Here is a 19,678-nt window from a genome sequence, read left to right as displayed (position 1 = left end):
GTGACCACAATATGACAGAATTTACCCTACCAATTTTAGAGTGAGAAGCTGGATTCAGATGTAACGGTATTAAAATTAAATAAAAGTAACTATAGAGACATTGGGGGGGGGGGGGGGGAGGAGCTGGGCAGAGTTGATTGGAAGGGGAGCCTAGCAGGGAAGACAGTGGAACAGCAATGGCAGGGTTTTTTGGGGGTTATTTGGGAACAGAAATTCATTCCCAGGAAGAGGAAACATGCTAAGGGGAGGACAAGGCATCCATGGCTGATGAGGGAAATCAAGGACAGCATAAAAGCAAGAGACAAAGCATACAAAGTGGCGAGGATTAATGGGAAGCCTTTAAAAGTGAGCAGAGGACAATTTAAAAAGCAATAAGGGGGAGAAGATGAAATATGAGTGTAAGATATATAGTAATATAAAAGAAGGTAGCAAGGGATTTTAAAATATATAAAAGGTAAGCGAGAGGCAAGAATAGACATTGGACCACTGGAAAATGAGGCTGGAGAAGTATTAATAGGGAACAAAGAAATGGCTGAGGAACTGACTAGTTATTTTGCAACTATCTTCACTGTGGAAGACACCAGTCAGGTACCAGAACTTCAGAAGAATAAGTGGCAGAGGTGAGTGTATTGGCCATTACTAAGGAGAAGGTTCTGGGGAAACTGAAAGGTCTGAATGTGGATAAATCATCCAGACCAGATGGACTGCACCCCAGGGTTATAAAGGAAATAGCTGAGGAGATTATGAAGGCATTGGTGGTGATCTTTCAGGAATCACTGGAGGCAGGAAGGGTCCCAGAGGACTGGAAAATGGCTAATGTAACACCCTGATAAAGAGACGGAGGCAGAAGACAGGAAATTATAGGCCTCTTAGCCTGACTTTGATCATTGGTAAGATTTTATAATCCATTATTAAAGATGAGACTGTGGAGTACTTGGAAGTGCATGATAAAACAGGACTGAATCAGCACGGCTTCGTCAAGGGGAGGTCATGACTGACAAATCTGTTAGAGTTCTTTGAGAAGGTAACAGGGAAGTTAGACAAAGGAGAACCAGTAGACGTGATCTATTTAGATTTCCAGAAACCTTTGTCAAGGTGCCGTATAGGAGGCTGTTAAATAAGTTAGGAGCCCATGGCGTTACGGGTAAGATACTGGCATGTATAGAGGATTGGCTGACTGGCAGAGTCAGGGGGTGGGGATAAAGGGTTATTTTTCAGGATGGCAGCCAGTGACTAGTGGTGTGCCTCAGGGATTGGTATTGGGACCGCAACTTTTCACAATATACGTGAACGATCTGGAAGAAGGAACTGAGGGTACTGTTGCTACGTTTACCGATGATACAAAGATATGCAGAGGGACAGGTGGTATTGAGGAAGCAAGGGGGCTGCAGAAGGACTTGGACAGATGAGGAGAGTGGGCAAAGAAGTGGCAGATGGCGTACAATGTAGAAAGGTGTGAGGTTATGCACTTTGGTAGGAAGAATGGAGACATAGACTATTTTCTAAATGAGAAAAGGCTTAGGAAAGCAGAAGCACAAAGGGACTTAGGAGTCCTAGTTCAAGATACTCTTCAGGTTAACGTACAGGTTCAGTCAGCGGTTAGGAAGGCAAATTCAATGTTAGCATTCATGTCGAGAGGGCTATAACAAGAGAAGGGATGTACTTCTGAGGCTGTGTAAGGCTCGGGTCAGACCCCATTTGGAGTATTGTGAGCAACTTTGGGCTCCGTATCTAAGGACGGATGTGTCACTGAGTGTCTTTAAAACAGAGTGTCTTTAAATCACTGAGTGTCTTTAAAACAGAGGTAGATGATTCTTCCGGTGGCGGCTATGAAGGGGTAAGTCGCACATTTGGTGGCTCCCGCTTGGGTCGGACTGTTGGACCACCCCCCCCCCGATTTTCTACCGGACTTGAACTGTAAAACTGAAGACAGAGGCAATTGTGCACTGAATTCCCACATAGGTGCATGGAGAGAAGGACTAGAAGTGCTCGTAAAGGCAGAAACAGAAAGACAGAGAAGGCTTGGGCTGAAGCTGCAGCAGGAGACAGCATGGCGGAGGACCGGACCTCTGGTTTGTCGACCCAGTGGTCAACGGAGCAGCTGATGCAAGTTAGAACAAAGAACGTAGAACAGCACAGAACAGGCCCTTCGGCCCTCGATGTTGTGCCGAGCAATGATCACCCTACTCAAACCCGTGTATCCACCCTATACCCGTAACCCAACAACCCCCCCCCCCTTAACCTTACTTTTTAGGACACTATGGGCAATTTAGCCTGGCCAATCCACCTAACCTGCACATCTTTGGACTGTGGGAGGAAACCGGAGCACCCGGAGGAAACCCACGCACACACGGGGAGGACGTGCAGACTCCGCACAGGCAGTGACCCAAGCCGGAATCGAACCTGGGACCCTGGAGCTGTGAAGCATTTATGCTAACCACCATGCTACTGTGCTGCCCTAATAGTTATTCAGGAAAGCTTTGCTACGCAGAATCCCGATAAGAGTCGATTGAGCGGCTGGAGCTTAGATTGGACGCCCAAGATCAGGCGATCCAGAAGGTGGAGAAGGCGCTGGCTGAGCAGGAGGAACATCAAACTGCGGTGGAGTTGGAGGTGGGGATGCTGAGAGACCAGCGGAAGAAGCTCCTGGAGAAGGTGGAGGACCTAGAGAATAGGTCCCGCCGGCAGAACTTGAGAATCGTTGGGCACCCAGAGGGGTCCGAAGGAGCGGACGCTGGGGCATAAATCACAGATATGTTTGAGAATCTGCTGGGGAATGGAGCATTCTCCCGACCCTTGGAAGTGGACAGGGCTCACAGAGCACTCGCGAGGAAGCCGCGAACGGGAGACCCCCGAGGGCAATGGTGGTGAGATTCCATAGGTACTTGGATAAGGAGCGCATTCTACAGTGGGCCAAACAGACACGGAGCTGTAAGTGGGATAATAGTATCCTGCAGGTCTACCAAGACCTGAGTGTAGAGGTGGCCAGGAGAAGAGGAGGCTTCAACCAGATTAGGTTGATCCTTTTTAAGAAAAAGGTGAAGTTCGGACTGTTGTATCCAGCCCGTCTCTGGGTCACATACGAGGAACAGCACTTTTATTTTGAGTTGCCTGAGGACGCACTGGACTTCGTGAAAAGGAAAGGATTGTGGTGGACTGAGAAATTTTGAACTTTGCTGCAACGTTCATGTTTTTTTTTTCTTCTTGTTTCTCTGTTCTTTAAAAAAAAAAGAAGTTTTTCGTTTTGTGGAAGCTGTTTTTTAATGCCTTCTGTATTGGTTTAGGACCAGTGGCAGAGCTGAGTGAGTTAAGGTTTCCATTTGCACTGTTGGGGGATGGAGGTGTGCTTGTTTAGATTTTGGTGTTTTTTCTGTCGGGCAATTGTGTGGGGATTGCTGGATGTTGAGTATGTTTGTATGAGCGGGGGATGGGAACAATAGGTGGGAGACTATCCGGCGCCAGCGATGTGGGCCACCATGCTATCTGGGCAGGCTAGCTCACGGAAGCGCAGTGGGTGTGTGCATATGTTCGGTTTATCCAAAGGGTTGGGTTACAGAGTGTTGTTACTAGAGGGGGGGTGGGGGGAAAATGTTCTGTTGACGAGGGAGGGACTTGGGCCAAGGGACAGAGAGGAGGTTGGGGGCGGAGGCTGCCTGGGGGCTGGCCTGAGGAGGTGCGGAGCATGGGTTGGAGGCGCGCCCAAAAAAGGGGATGGCTGATCGGCAAAGTGGGGGGGGGGAAAATGAGCACCCGGAATGTTTGAGGGTTAAATGGGCCGGTCAAGAGGGCACGTGTGTTCACGCACCTTAGGGGACTGAAGGCGGACGTCGTAATGTTGCAGGAGACGCACCTTAGAGTAACTGACCAGATTAGATTGAGGAAAGGCTGGGTCAGTCAGGTCTTTCATTCGGGACTGGATTCAAAGACTAGAGTGGTCGCGATCCTGATCAATAAGCGGGTGGTGTTTGAGGCGGGTAGAATAGTTTCGGATGTGGGAGGCCGGTACATTATCGTCAGTGGGAAATTGGAAGGGGTACTAGTAAATATGTATGCGCCAAATTGGGATGATGTGGAGTTTATAAAGAGGATGCTGGGGAAGATACCGGACCTGGACCTGCATAGGTTGGTCATGGGAGGGGACTTCAACACAGTTATTGACCCTGGCTTGGACCGATCAAGCTTGAAAACGGGCCGGGTGCCAGCAATGGCAAAGGAACTAAAAGGGTTCATGAAGCAGATTTGGGGGGGGGGGGGCGGGATCCATGGAGATTTGGGCAGCTGAGGGTGAAGGACTTCTTCTACTCACACATGCATGAAGTGTACTCCCCGATCGATTTCTTCATTTTCAGCAGGGCCTTACTGGCAGGGGTGGTAGACACGGGGTACTCAGCGATCACAATCTCAGACCATGCTCCGCACTGGGTTGACCTGCAGGTTAGTAAAGACAGTAACCAGCGCCCGCACTGGAGGTTAGATGTGGGACTTTTGGCTGATGAAGGGGTGTGCGAGCGGCTGAGGAAATGTATTCAGAACTACCTGCAGGTCAACGACATGGGGGAATTTTCAGCAGCGATGGTCTGGGAAGCACTGAAGGCAGTGGTCAGAGGGGAGCTGATCTCAATACGGGCCCATAGGGAGAAGGTGGACAGGGCAGAGATGGACCAACGGGTTAAGGAGATACTAGAAATCGATAGGAGGTATGTGGAGACACCAGAGGCAGGGCTTTTAAGGGAATGGCGGAGGCTACAGGCAGAGTTCAGCTTGTTAATCACAGGGAGGGCGGTGGAGCAGTTGAGAAAGGCGAGGGGGGTGATCTATGAGTATGGAGAGAAGACCAGCAGAATGCTTGCACAGCAGCTTAGAAAGAGGGAGGCAGCCAGGGAGATAGGGAAAGTAAATGACTTAGATGTGAACCTGGTTGGAGATTCAGCAGGGGCGAAAAAGGCGTTTAGGGATTTCTACGGGTACCCAGTGGAGTTTTATAAAACGTTCTCTGGGATATTGGGGCCGATGTTGTTGAGGATGTTCAATGAGGCAAGGGAAAGAGGGGTGCTGCCCCCGACGATGTCACAGGCCACAATTTCGCTGATTCTGAAGCGGGACAAGAACCCGGAGCTGTGTGGGTCCGACAGGCCGATATCCCTGTTGAATGGGGATGCCAAACTGCTGGCCAAAACCTTGTCCTCCAGGATTGTGGATTGTGTTCCGGACATTATTGGGGAGGACCAGATGGGATTTGTGAAGGGTAGGTAGTCGGTGGCCAATGTAAGAAGGTTGTTAAATGTGATCATGATGCCCCCGGAAGGTAGGGAGGTGGAGATAGTGGTCGCAATGGATGCAGAAAAGGTTTTTGATCAGGTAGAATGGGATTACCTGTGGGAGGTACTGGGACTGTTCGGATTTAGGCGGGACTTTATTGACTGGGTCAGGTTGCTGTATCAGGCTCCTGTGGCAAGTGTACGGACGAATAGGTTAACATCGGACTGTTTTAGACTGCACCGGGGGACGAGTCAGTGATGCCCCCTCTCCCCACTGTTCGCGCTAGCTATAGAGCCGTTGTCAATTGCTCTAAGAGCCTCAAGGGGCTGGTCCGGGAGAGGGTGGAGCACAGAGTCTCGCTCTGTGCCGACGACCTGCTTCTGTATGTATCGGGCCCATTAGAGGGGATGGAAGAAATCATGAGGATTCTAGGGGAATTTGCCGGTTTTCGGGGTTTAAGCTAAATATGGGAAAAAGTGAGATGTTTGCGATCGAGGCGAGGGGACAGGAGAGGCGATTGGGGGAGCTGCCGTTTAGATTAGTAGGGTGAAGCTTTAGGTACCTAGGCATTCAAGTGGCGCGGGAATGGGACCGGCTGCATAAATTAAATCTGGCCCGATTAGTAGACCAAATGAAGGTCGATTTTCGGAGATGGGATGCGCTCCCGTTGTCATTAGCTGGGAGGGTGCAGACGGTGAAGATGACGGTCCTCCCGAGATTCCTGTTCACGTTTCAATGTCTCCCCATCCTTGTTCCGCGGTCCTTTTTTAAACGGGTCAACAAAGTGATCTCTGGCTTTGTTTCAGCGGGCAAGTCCCCACGGGTAAGGAAGGTAATGCTTGAGCGGAGCCGGGGAGAGGGCGGGCTGGCACTGCCAAATTTCAGTAACTATTACTGGATGGCAAATATAGCCATGATCAGGAAGTGGGGGGTGGGGGGGTGGGACGGTGTCGGCATGGGAGCTTATGGAGGCGGCTTCATGCAAGGGCACCAGTTTGGGGGCGTTGGTAACGGCGCCTCTGCCGTTCCCGCCGGCACGGTACTCCACCAGCCTCGTGGTGGCGGCCCTGAGAGTCTGGGGGCAATGGAGGAGACATGTGGGATCCGAGGGAGCATCGGTCTGGTCTCCAATCTGTAATAATCATCGGTTTGCCCCAAGAAGTGTGAATGGGGGGTTCCGAATATGGCGGAGAGCAGGGATTGAGAGGATAAGGGATATGTTTATAGAGGGGAGCTTTCCGAGTATGAGGGCGCTGGAGGAGAAGTTTGGGTTGGCGTGGGGTAACAAATTCAGATACCTGCAGGTGCGGGACTTCCTACGTAAACAGGTGTCAACCTTCCCGCTCGTACCGCTAAGGGGGTCCAGGACAGGGTATTTTCCAGAAGGTCAGTGGGAGAAGGGAGCGTCTCGGACATTTACAAGGAACCTATGGAGTCAGAGGAGACACAGACCGAGGCGCTGAAGCGCAAGTGGGAGGAGGAGCTGGGAGGAGAGATAGAGGATGGTCTATGGGCGGAAGCGTTGAATAGAGTCAACGCATCCGCAACATGTGCCAGGCTCAGCCTGATACAATTTAAGGTCGATCACCAGGCTCACATGACAGTGGCCCGGATGAGCAGATTCTTTGGGGTGAAGACAGGTGTGCTAAATGTGCGGCAGGACCAGCGAACCATGTCCACATGTTCTGGACATGTCCAAAGCTTAGGGGATTTTGGCAGGGGTTTGCAGATGTCATGTCCACGGGTGTTAAAAACAAGGGTGGCACCGAGTCCAGAGGTGGCGATTTTCGGGGTGTCAGAAGACCCGGGAATCCAGGAGGAGAAAGAGGCAGACGTTCTGGCCTTTGCTTCCCTGGTAGCCCGGAGACGGATACTATTCGCTTGGAGGGACTCAAAGCCCCCGAACTCGGAGACCTGGCTATGGGACATGGCTAGCTTTCTCTGTTTGGAGAAAATCAAGTTTGCCTTGAGAGGGTCAGTGTTAGGGTTCGCCCGGAGGTGGCAACCGTTCGTCGACTTCTTCGTGGAAAATTAATCATCAGCAGAAGGGGGGCGGGGTTAGTTTAGCTTAGAGTAGGCGGTTAATAAAGGTGGAACCTGTAAGGGAGGGAGATGGCTTTTGTTTATAGTTTCACGTACATTGTTTATTATGTTGTTGTTATAATACCAAAAAATACATCAATAAAATGTTTATTTTTTTTAAAAACAGAGATAGATAGGTTCTTGATTAATAAAGGGATCACGGGTTATGGGGAGAAGTCAGGAGGATGGGGATGAGAAACATATCAGCCATGATTGAATGGTGGAGCAGACTTGATGGGCCCAATGGCCTAATTTTGCTCCTATGTCTTATGGTCTTCTGGTGATTCCGAATCAGGAACAGGACAGATTGTGATCCTGAATCGGGAATGGGGGTAATGTGATCCTGAATCTAGAACGGGAGAGAGTGTGATTGTGAATTAGGAACAGGAGAGATTGTGATTGTGAATCGGGAAACGGGGGACTGCGATCCTGAATCGGGAAACGGGGAGATTATGATTTTGAATCGGGAAATGGGAGATTGTGATCCTGAATCAGGAAGGAGAGAGATTGTGACCCTGAATCAGGAGCAGGGGAGATTGTGGTCCTGAATTGGGAATGGGGGAGATTGCGATTCTGAATTGGGAAATGGAGGGGAATTATGATCCTGAATTGGGAGGGGGGAGATTGTAATCTGTCATGAAATCCCTACAGTGCAAAAGGAGACCATTTGGCCCATCGAGTCTGCACCGAACCCTCAAAAGAGCACCCTACCGAGGCCCAATCCCTGCTCTAGCCCTGTATCCCCACCCAACCTTTGGACACTAAGGGGTAATTTAGCATGGCCAATCCATCCACCTAACCTGCACATCTTTGTGCTGTGGGAAGAAATCGGAGCACCCGGAGGAAACCTATGCAGACATGGGGAAAACGTGCAAACGCCACACAGACAGCCACCCTAGGTCGGAATCGAATCCCGGTCCTTGGCGCTGTGAGGCAGCAGTGCTAACCACTTTGCCACCCTTGACAATGTGGAGATTGATGAGCAATCGTGAAGGCGGTATCTCCAAACCTCCCACGGTTTCCTTCCTTCTTTCTCTTCCTCCCCAACTAAGTTAAACCCGGTACCGGTGAAGGGCCCATTCTGGTTTCTGGTTCTCTTCCTGTTGACTAATTAACTCAAATTAAATATTGAGAAGACTAAAGCCACTGTTTTCAGTCCCTACTCCAATCTCCATTCCCAAGATACCGACTCCATCCCTCTTCCTGGGAAAAGTCCCATTGCAACCTCAGTGTCACATTTGATCCCAAGATGCGTTTCTGGCCTCATCTCTGTGCCATTTGGATTTGATTTGATTTATTGTCACGTGTACTAAGGTACAGTGAGAAGTATTATTCTGCATACCGTCCAGGCAGATTGTTCCATACATGAAAAAACAGGCCATACAAGAAAGACACAATGGGAAATATAAGGACATAGACATTGGGTGAAGCATACGGCGTGAAGTACTACTCAGCAGAGAAAATATGTGGAGAGATCAGTTCAGTCCATAAGAGGGTCAGTAACATGTGAGACTCGCTCCATGTAATGGTCTTTGAGAATGGGAATGAACATAAAGATTATTCTGCATTCATTCCCATTCCAATACCTCACACTGAGTCTCAGTATTCTGGATAATGGCTGGAATTTAACTTTTTCCTAAACTATAACATAACCCCAGTTTCTGTTATTATTTCTCACTAACGGCAGCCGAGTTTTATTGAAATTATTTGCAATATTTGTCCCCTCCCCTAAACGTGCAGCCTCATGCATGAGGCATTCATGTGTACCTTACCTCAAATGACCACTGTTTTGTGTGAGTTGAGACAATGCACATTGCCAAGTTGTTTATCCATGAGGGAATCCCATCTGTTCCTGACCCTCCCCTTACTCGACTGTCACACATGCCAGCAGACCAGATCATCAAGTGAAAGCATAATGGCCGACTTCCCCTCTTCCCCCCTCCTTTCCCTCCTCTCCTTTGAGGCAAGATTTTGATGCTTGTCTTCAAATCCTCTATGAATGCTCCAGGTAAGTTGAACCAGTTTAGCACAGGTTAGAAATTGGAAACATGAGACTGTTCTGTTCAGTCCCAACAAGAAAAGAACGACTTGTATTTACATAGCAACTGTCACAACCTCGGGGCATGCCAATCACTTTATAGCCACTGAGGTGGTTTTGAAATGTTGCGAAAGAAGTTGCCAATTTGCACACAGCAAGATCCACCAGCCCTTTATGTGATCAGATGATCTGTTCTTAGATGTTGATGAAGGGTTACATGTTGTCCAGGACACCGGGGAGATGTAACAGCGCAATGGGATCTTTTACATCCAGCAGAGCTGGATGGGGAGGGTGATAGACGAGTCCTCACTTTAATGTCTCATCTGAAAGCTGGCAGCTCCAGCAGTGCAGCACTCCCTCGGAACTGCGGGGGGGGGGGGGGGGGGGGGGGGGGGGGGGGGGGGGTTGTCAGCCCACATTTTGTGTTCAGGTCTGTGAAATAGGACTTAAAGTTACAGCCTTCTGACCCAGAGGCGAGTGTGCGATCGCTGGGTAACTGCTAATACCGTCAAACTATACAGTACATTGGATCACTGAGCCAATGGGGTTTCCTAATCCAATTGCTAACATTCACAGCAACATAGTCTTCATATTGTGGAAAAAATAAGTTAAAATGTCCACGGCCAGGCTCGGTAGTGTGGGATGCTTTGTGAACATCTGACATGGGGATTCTTTGGATTGCTCACTGAGAGTACCTTTAAGAAATGGCTGTTTATAAATGGGTGTGTATATAAATATCTGTAGTGAGCGTACCTTTAAGAAATGGGTGTTTACTACTGCAGTGATGTCAGAGTGTGGGTGGGGCTGGGCTGCCTGTCAGATTTTTACTTTTGTTTTAGGCTGTTTGCTGCAGGGTGTGTTTTAGTTTCGTTTTCAGTGTTGGAGCTGAAGCCAGACAGAGCAGGTGTACTGCTGTTCTCTCTGCCATCAAAAGACTATCTCTTGATCATTTGGTGAATTCAGAATTATAAATGTTCTCAGTGGTGAATGTAAACCTAATGTGCTTCTGGTAAAAGGTATTTTTAATCTTATGGATGTTAAAGGGAAAGCTTAAAGGATTATTTAGTGGTGTATTCTTTGGGGGTTGTATTTGAATTAATGGTTGCTCAGATGTTCGCTGTATGTTTTAAAAAGGTTAACTTGAGTTCATAGAATAAACATTGTTTTGCTTTAAAAAATACTTTTCCATTTCTGCTATGCCACACCTGTAGAGTGGGTTGTGTGCTCCCCATACCACAATCTATTAAAAGTTGTGGGTCAGGTGAACATGATACACTTTGGGGTTCTCTAAACCCTGGCCCATAACATCACTGTCTTATTTTCGCATATTAGCATCTTTAGCTGTGACAGCCTGTCAGTACAGACTGCAAGCGAGTATTTTAATGATTGTGGGAAATATCCCAGAGACATCAGCTGTCATAGAAACAGCTTGGCCGACTCCATCAATCCTATACGTTGAGATAAACACCACACCTTAGCGAGGGCTTTTGGGAGAAAAATAATTACAGAAGCAAGCCAATCAGCAAGCCAATCAACCCATTGCACCTGTGCCAGCTCTTTGAAAGACCTCTCCATTTATTCTAAGTACCCTGCTCTTTCCCCATACACATATTTTTTCCCTTCAAGCCTTTCTTCAATTCCTTTTTACAATTATTATTGAATCAGTTTGCACTACCCTTTCAGGCATTGGATGCCAGGTCACAGCAACTTGCTCTGTAAAAACATAATTTATCGATTCCTCCTGGTTCTTTTGTCACTAATTTTAAATTAGTATTCTCTGGTCACCAACCTTCCTACCAATGGAAGCAGTTTCACTTTATCTACATCATCAAAACCCCTCACAATTTCAAGCACCTCTATTAAATCTCTCCTTAACCTTCTCTGTCCGAAGGGGAATTATTCCAATTTCTCTAGTCTTTCCACAATACCTCAAACGCGGTACCGTTCGAGACCCTTCAACCTCTCGAAGGCCTTGACATCTTGAAGTGTGAGGCCCGGAACTGGCCACAGTACTCCAGCGGAGATTTATAAACGTTTAGCGTAACATCCTTGCTTTTGTGCTCTGACTCTACTGAGAAAGCCAAGGATCCCTCTTCCCTTCTTAACAAGGTCCTTATACTTCAAAGTCTGAGAAAAATAGTTCCAAAGTATTTCACAGCTTATAGTGAAAATTTCAACAAGAATTTTTAAAAAGTCTACATTAGTACAGTGGCACAGTGGGTAGCACTGCTGCCTCACAGTGCAGGGACCCAGATTCAATGCCGGCCTTGGGTGTCTGTGTGGGTTTCCTCCAGCTGCTCCAGAGAAGCCTACCTACTTGTCCTTAATCCGATGGCTGGCCCACAGTTGGCCAATTTGGAGACCGGCTGTGGTAAAATTGCCGAGTAGGTGCTAGTACCCACCAATGGGGGTTTGGGTTCTGATTTTACTCTGGGGTCCCAACACTCAAAGTAATATTCAGGCCTAAGTGTTCCTGGCCTTCATGGTTTCTTCAGTCGATCTAGCAGGAGGTTGAACTAAGATGAATCCAACAGTTCCATGTCGTGTGCATTCTTTCAACTATAAATCAGCAAAGAGAACACGGTCACTAACCAGATGTTACCTCCCTATCCATACAGGTTGTGGAAGAACAAAATATCCAAGGACAGGGAGCAGAATCTTCAGGAACAGGATTCCAGGTTAAATTTCCTCTCTGTTTAGGACAGCACTAAAAACACAAGGGGATCGTCCAGATCCTGCGCAGTGTTAACAGCAATGAACTTTGCACTATTTCATGCACTTTGTCATCAACACGTTTTTTAAAAATATATTTATTGTATTTATTTTAAGACCATTTGTGTTGCTAATTTCACAAGCTATTTTGTTTGTCAGCCATGCAAATAAAATTTTTTGTACATGTTAATGGGTTTGCCCTTCTTTGTTCTCCTCACTCACTTTGCACTTAACACCAGAGAAGTTGAAGGGTAATCAGTGGGTCACTTTGTTTTCTTCTGGTGTTCTGTATTTTAACATTAGGTCACAAAAACATAAACGGGGGTGGAGTGGGCCGTACGGCCCATCGGGCTTGCTCCACTATTCAACACGATTATGGCAGATCTTGGGCTTCAACTCCACTTTCCTGTGCGCTGCCCATATCCCTTCCCCGAGGGACCAGAAATCTTCTATCCCAGCCTTAAATGTATTAAATGATGGAACGTCCACAACTCTCTGGAGTTTAGAACTCCAATGATTTACAACCCTTTGAGTGAAGTCATTCCTCTTAAGGGGCAGCACGGTAGCATGGTGGTTAGCATAAATGCTTCACAGCTCCAGGGTCCCAGGTTCGGTTCCCGGCTGGGTCACTGTCTGTGTGGAGTCTGCACGTCCTCCCCGTGTGTGCGTGGGTTTCCTCCGGGTGCTCCGGTTTCCTCCCACAGTCCAAAGATGTGCGGGTTAGACGGGTTAGGTGGATTGGCGATGCTAAATTGCCCGTAGTGTCCTAAAAAGTAAGGTTAAGGGGGGGTTGTTGGGTTACGGGTATAGGGTGGATACGTGGGTTTGAGTAGGGTGATCATTGTTCGGCACAACATCGAGGGCCGAAGGGTCTGTTCTGTGCTGTACTGTTCTATTAAAATTCATCCTAAACCCATAACCCTGAGACTGTGACCCCTGTGTTTTATATTCTCCAACAAATAGAAAAACTGGCTGGAATCTTGAGGCAGCATTCACCACCCGGGGGATCAGCGGCCCAGGTGCTAAATCTCATGAGATCCGGAGAGATCATGTTTCCCGATTTTCCGCACCCCTCTTCGGCGACATCGCGAGATTCACGCCCCCAAAGGGTGTGAACCTTACTGTAATAAATTTGAGAAGCATTTCCATGTGCTTAGCGCTCCAGTTATTCAAGAACCGATTGAACTTCCAGAAATAGTTAGCCTGCTTAATAAATAGTAAGCAGCACCTTGACTTCTATGGAAGTGGTCAGCACCATTTGCCCATGATAAGCGTAGCAAGTGGTGAGGATTGTAGTACAAAATACTGTGGTTGGCAAAGCGTTAACAAGGTTTCCTCTGGGACAGACTGCTCAAAGAGTATGTGAGCACCAATCTCTGAGGCACGTTACTAGTCTCCCAAACTTCATGGCATGTAAAAGGAACAGATTGACAATATCTTAACACCCAGAATCATTGCAACACACGTCATTACCAAAAAGTTTTGCCAGTATAAACAGCTCCATGGCGGTACTGCTGAATTTACTTTGAACCTATTGAACATATTAGCCGACTTCAGCTGTGCTATTGGAGCTAGTACAGAGAACAGCCATGAGCTGTGAGAAGAAAACAAGACAAAAGTGGGATTTTCAGGTCGGAAAGTAGGAATCTAATTGTGTAGAGGTTCATAAAATTGTTACAGATGTTAACCCAAAATATTACAAACTTTAGGTCTGGAATGAGGGGGCACAGGTTCAGACTAGAAATGGATAAGTTTAGGATGGATATTAAAGAGTGATCAACATTTGAAATAGAAACCAAATAGAGCAGAGAAAGAGAAAACAGGACTGAATTAAGAAATTATTGGACGCTACTCTTTTTTGAGGGAGACACATTTACATCAGCCGGGCTGGATGAAGCTAAATGGGCTGAATGGTCTTCTTCTGCGATTATGTGATGAACCAAGCACAATGCACTGACCTGGTTTGATGTACTCAGACTTACAATTACAGTGGTTTAAAGCTCTACTGAGAAGAATCGGGCGGGATTGTCCAAACCCCCCCCCCCCCCGCGGGTGGGAGAATCGCCGGGGGTCGGATGGAATCCCACCCCCACCGTCCTCCTAATTCTCGCGCCTGCCAAAAACCGGCGCGATGTGAGTCACACTGCCTGCCTGGAAGAATGGCGGGGTCTGGCGCGACTCAATGGGCCCCGGGGCTGACCGAATTCTCCGGCCCACAATGGGCCGAAGTCCCGCCCGTTTTTTGCCAGTCCTGCCGGCATAAATTAGAGTAGGTCCCTTACCGGCGGGACCCGGCGACGCAGGTGAGCTCCGGGGTTCCTGGGGGGGTCACGAGGGGATCTTGCCCCGGGAGGTGCCCCCACGGTGGCCTGGCCCGTGGTCGGGGCCCACCGATCCGCGGGCGGGCCTGTGCTGTGGGGGCACTCTATTGTTCCGCACCGGAGACCGTGCGCCATTCCCGGTGTGGAGCCGAATCCCTCTGCGCATGCGCGGGGATGATGCCAGCACGCGCCGGCCGGCGGAGGCTTTTCGGCGCCGGTTGCCGTGGCACCAAGCCCCTTTCCCGCCGGCAGGGCGCCAACCACTCCGGGGCGGGCCTAGCCCCTGAAGGTGCGGAGGATTCCGCACCTTTGGGGCGGCCCGACGACGGAGTGGTTCACGCCACTCCGTCCCGCCGGGACCCCTGCCCCGTCGGGTAGGGGAGAATCCTGCCCTCTCTGTGCCTCCTGTCTCTATGACTTGTCATACAACTGCAGGAAACCAGGGGCATGATTTCTCCCCCCCCCCCCCCCCCACCGTGTTGCACCCAGTGCCGATCCGGGTGCTTCACAGGAGAGTCTCAAATTGGGTTTAGTGCCAGACATGAAACATTGGCGCCTGGGGCAATCTGGTTCATGCCCTCACTGGGCATGATCGGCGATTGGAGCTCCCAAGGTGATCGGGGACTGGGCAGTACCCTGGCCTCCCCCTGACTCCTGGGCACCATGGCAGAGCAAACCTGGCGCTGCCTGGGCTATACAAATCTGACACCACCTGGGTCGAAAGGGAAAATGCTACAAACTCTCAGCAAGTCTGGCAGCATCTGTAGGGAGAGAAAAAAGCTAACGTTTCGAGTCCGATGACTCTTTGTCAAAGCTGGCACATGAAAGGATCAGTGGAACGGGGGGGAGGATTCTTGCCCAAAGAAGTGGGCATGGAGACGAAGGCGACGAAAGAAGAGTTCAACATCATGTCGAGCCCGGAATTCATTGAGGTGGGAACGTAAGGGTGCAAAGCTGAGTCCTTTGCTGAGAACAGCACGCTGAGCCTCAGAGAGGGGAAGGTCAGAGGGTATGGTGAACACGCGGCAAGGGCTGGGGTTGGGAGAAATGGGGTATGAGGGATTGGGACTGGTGGAGGGCCTGGGATGGGCAGCGGTGTTGATACTGGGAGAAATAGGATACGAGGGATTGGGACTAGTGGGGGGCCTGGGATGGGCAGTGGTGGTGATACTGGGAGAAATGGAGTACGAGGAATTGGGACTGGTAGAGGGTCTGGTATGGGCTGTGGTGTTGATGAGTTGTTGAAGCTTGCGTTCCTTACCATCTGTAAGAAACAGGAAAAGATTCTTGTTAAGACGTCGAATGATGTGAAGGATGAAATGAAACTGGGGCAGGGACAGCTTTGAGAGAGACTAAGACGGTGCTGTTGGAAAGAGATGTCGAGTGTCTTCATGTGGCGCCGCATGGCACTGAGTGTGGCTTTCAGGATGCGGCGAGAGCAGCAGTTGGAAGAATGTTGTACATCCTGGAGGTACCTGTAATCCTGGAGGTTACATGCAGGGTGGAATTTAAGTTGAAATCCCCGTGGGGTAAGTCGAAGACGAAGACAGTCACTGAGGAAGGAAATATGGCTGTGGAAGCGAGTCTTGGTAAATACCTTGTCCAACACTAAGAGAGAAATGGAAAGCAGTGAAGTAGGATAGTGAGAGAGGGACTTACGGAAATCCTGTCGGAGAGAAGAGCAGTACTTCTTCAGGGTAGGCATTCCTGGAAGAGAGGTGGCAGTGAGTTAAACACTGAATAAAAGCAAATTACTGCGGATGCTGGAATCTGAAACGAAAGGGAAAATGCTGGAAAATCTCAGCAAGTCTGGCAGCATCTGTAGGGAGAGAAAAGAGCTAACGTTTCGAGTCCGATGACTCTTTGTCAAAGCCACCTGGGTGCCAGACTTACAGCGCCTGGGTGCCAGCTTGGCACTGCCAAGGATCAGGGGCTGAGGGGGGCCATGCCCATGAAAGGAGACACCCACAAGTGCTGTTCCATCTGGTCTCCGATTTTGGGGACCAGTGCTGGACGGTGTTTGCCTGAGGCCCCTGAAGTGAAAGGTGAATTGTTATGCTCTTGGCGTAGCATAAGCTGCTTCCTTGATGTTCACTCTGACAAAGGAAGGTTCAGACGTGGAGATAACTTCAACACGTTTATTAAACTATTTAAAATGCTCCTCCTCGGATTCGCCTCTACTATTAATCCTTCTATAGCTACTCAGACTGACGAACCAGTCTGCTACAATCCAGGTGGTGGGTGTGATGTTGAATCAACCCTGTGTCTGTACTCACTGAGTGTCTCCACTGGAAAGAGGAAGATCGTGTGTGCTGTGTCCGTTATATATGGGTTGGTGTAATGCCCTCCTGTGGTAGTGTCACCTCTGTGTGCATCGTGAATGCCCATTGGTCGTGTCCTATCTTACTGACCTATTGGTTGAGTGTCTGTGTGTCATATCTCTGGTGCTCCCTCTAGTGTCTAGCTAGTCTACGTGTACTTACATTAACCCCTTGTGTATCTATAGTGATGCATATGATCCCAAAGCCTCAGCTACCTCGGGAATCTGGACTTTAGAGTGAGACTTGCTGCCTCGGTCTAATATGCAGATTTGCTAAAAAGTGATCCCACCCATTGCGGGCAGGATTCACCTCACAATGTCTCGCGAGGTCGCGTTGAATCTCGCGAGGCGTTGTGAGCCGGGTAGAACCCGGGAGCGGGGTCTCCCGGCTTTCAATGGCCACGCTGCGCCACGGCAAGCTGCTTTTCTGCCACAGCATGGGCCAGAGGATCACACCGCCGATCTCCATTGTCTGAATTGGCCTCCAACAAGCCGAAAGGGGAGTGGAGACTGAGAACAACACGCATGCAAGAGACTGGAATATTGAGCTTATTGTGACATTGCTCTTCTGTTACTCATATATAACGCAAAGCAGTCTTTTGCATGTCAATTGTGACAGTGAAAGGTCTGCATAATGTGCCTTGTGACGTACTGTAATTGAGGACTGGTGGGGAGCTGAATGTCTCAAGTTATTGACTCGGCACATCAGCTCTAAAGCCCTGTTATGTTGACACATTCTTGCAGTCTTGGAGAAAAGGGGGTCCAGACAGGTTTCCTAAAATATCTGCTGCTTTAGAACAATGATCTTGTTGTATTTATGTAACACAATGGATACATTAGCATGCAATCTAATTTGACAGACAAATTATGACATTTAAGAAGCTTAGAACATGACCAGAACTGAAGAGTGATAAGTTGTTAGTTTGTTCCCTGTCTGTAAGTATTTAAATGTTTGGCTGACATGGGAAGGTTCTGTTCTGAAGACTTGCTTTCTTTTGAGTTACAGAATATGATTGTGTTGAAAGAAAACTGGCTTTATCAAGCTTCAAATTACAGCATGGGACAGCTGGACTAACACTGAGCTTGCCTGAAGTTGCTCTATTATTTGAATAGCAGGGTCAACCAATGCAAATCAAATTAACATCTCTGTTAATTTAGTGGACACAGGGCGTGCGATTCACCGGAACAAATTGTCAGTGTGGTAGCGAGCGGCAATTGCTGCAAGCTTCCGGAGCACAGCCCAGCAAGGCCGGCAACGCAATTCAACATTAATTGGCCCACTAAATGAGGCCTCACTGGCTTCTCGCCACAAATTCGCCAGGGACCGCACTCGCCAGCCCCCGCCCCCCCCCCCCCCCCCCCCCCCCCCCCCCCCCCACTGCCCCCAGCTAACAAGGTCGAGCAGCACTTAAGCTGCACTTGCTCAGCCAACCCCAGCCCATTCGCAATAATGCTGCTGAGGAGACAGTGCTGCCTGGGATCAGGTGGCGGCAGCTGTGAGCTCGGCGACTGTGACCAGGAGGACTGGCCTTCAGTGCCGTAAGAGTGTCAACGACTTACACCGGGCAGCATGAATGAGTAGACACCAACGCCACCGCCCTCCCCCCGCACCGCTCCCCCCCTCCCCAAGAGAGCATCCAGCCTCAACACCCCATGCGACCCCCAACCCTTCCTCCACCCCTTTATATTCAACCCACCCAACCCTTCCTTCACCCCCCCTCCCCACCACCACGGTGAGTCACGCGTGTGGCTAACGATGCCCTCTCCATTTCACCTCAGGAAAAACGTTCCCATAATCTTCGGGACAGGGCCCAAACTGGCGGTGGGGTGCCAGACTTAAGAATCCTCACCTCCTTCGAGGAGCTGTCAGAAGATATTCGGGGGGGGTGGGAGTAAAGCGAACGAGGGAGGCATGGGGGGTTAGTTGAGGTGGAAATAGTTAATGGGAAAGGGGGATTGGGGAATTGTGTATGTAAGCCACGTTGGCTGGGTTTGGTTGTTGGTTGGTTGGGTGTTATTTGCTTTGTTACTTTTTCCTCTTGAAAATTGTTAAAATTATAATGCCTTAATAAAATATTTTTTAAAAAAGCAAGAGTGGCACCGAGGCCAACACTGCTAGGATGGTGAGTGCAGTGGAAAGCCTGGCGCAGTGAAAATGTCCAAGGAGTCGCGCTGTCGGTGACAGCCATGGCTGAGGGACTTGGCAGAATGTCCGAATCGCTGGAGGATGTCACCAGTACCAGGCCGACCTTGATGAGGTTCTGTGGGACAAATGGGAATGGCCCAGGCACAACGGAGCTTGTCCCAGTTGCAGGTAAGCATTGCTGAAGTGCTGCAGAACATGGCCAGGACAATGAAGTGCACCACTGAGCGTTTCAACATGATGATGCGGACTATAGGGAGCCGCCAGGGCTGGCAGAGCCAGATGATGCAGGGGCAGCCAGGGCTCGAACCAGCTGTCCATCCGTCCCAAGGTGAACCCTGGGGCCATATGGGCACCGAGCGGGAGGAGGGAGTGCCGAGTGCCAACCCGGACCCTGTTTGGTCTTCTATACCTTGCAAAGGACTTCACCAAACACCTAGACTTGTCCAAATCAGGATCTTTATTGACTCACATGTAGTAGGATAACGATCTGTTACAGAGAAAGTTATTATAGACCATATAAAAATACAGCACAGAACAGGCCCTTCGGCCCACGATGTTGGGCCGAACTTTTGTCCCAGATTAAGAACAAATTAATCTACACCCCATCATTCTACCGTAATCCATGTACCTATCCAATAGCCGCTTGAAGGTCCCTAATGTTTCCGACTCAACTACTTCCACAGGCAGTGCATTCCATGCCCCCTCTCCTTTCTGGGTAAAGAACCTACCTCTGACATCCCCCCTATATCTTTCACTATTCACCTTAAATTTATGTCCCTTTGTAATGGTTTGTTCCACCC

At 49.2% G+C, this 19,678-nt stretch overlaps 1 protein-coding gene across 1 annotated transcript in view; it reads left to right on the top strand.

Annotated features, from left to right (window-relative positions):
• nlrc5 (NLR family, CARD domain containing 5) overlaps positions 1-12,281 on the top strand; it is a 238,677-nt gene extending 226,396 nt beyond the window's left edge. The window contains exon 53 of the mRNA XM_038806870.1: positions 11,998-12,281. Within this exon, the coding sequence (XP_038662798.1) occupies positions 11,998-12,079 (82 nt within the window). The 3' untranslated portion in view covers positions 12,080-12,281. The remainder of the gene's footprint in view (positions 1-11,997) is intronic.
• The last annotated feature ends 7,397 nt before the right edge of the window (positions 12,282-19,678 follow it).

Source organism: Scyliorhinus canicula, chromosome 9 (genome assembly GCF_902713615.1).
Source record: "Scyliorhinus canicula chromosome 9, sScyCan1.1, whole genome shotgun sequence".
In the NCBI taxonomy this organism is placed as follows: Eukaryota; Metazoa; Chordata; class Chondrichthyes; order Carcharhiniformes; family Scyliorhinidae; genus Scyliorhinus; species Scyliorhinus canicula.
Note: the sequence above shows the minus strand (reverse complement) of the source record. Positions and strands in the feature narration are given on the sequence as shown.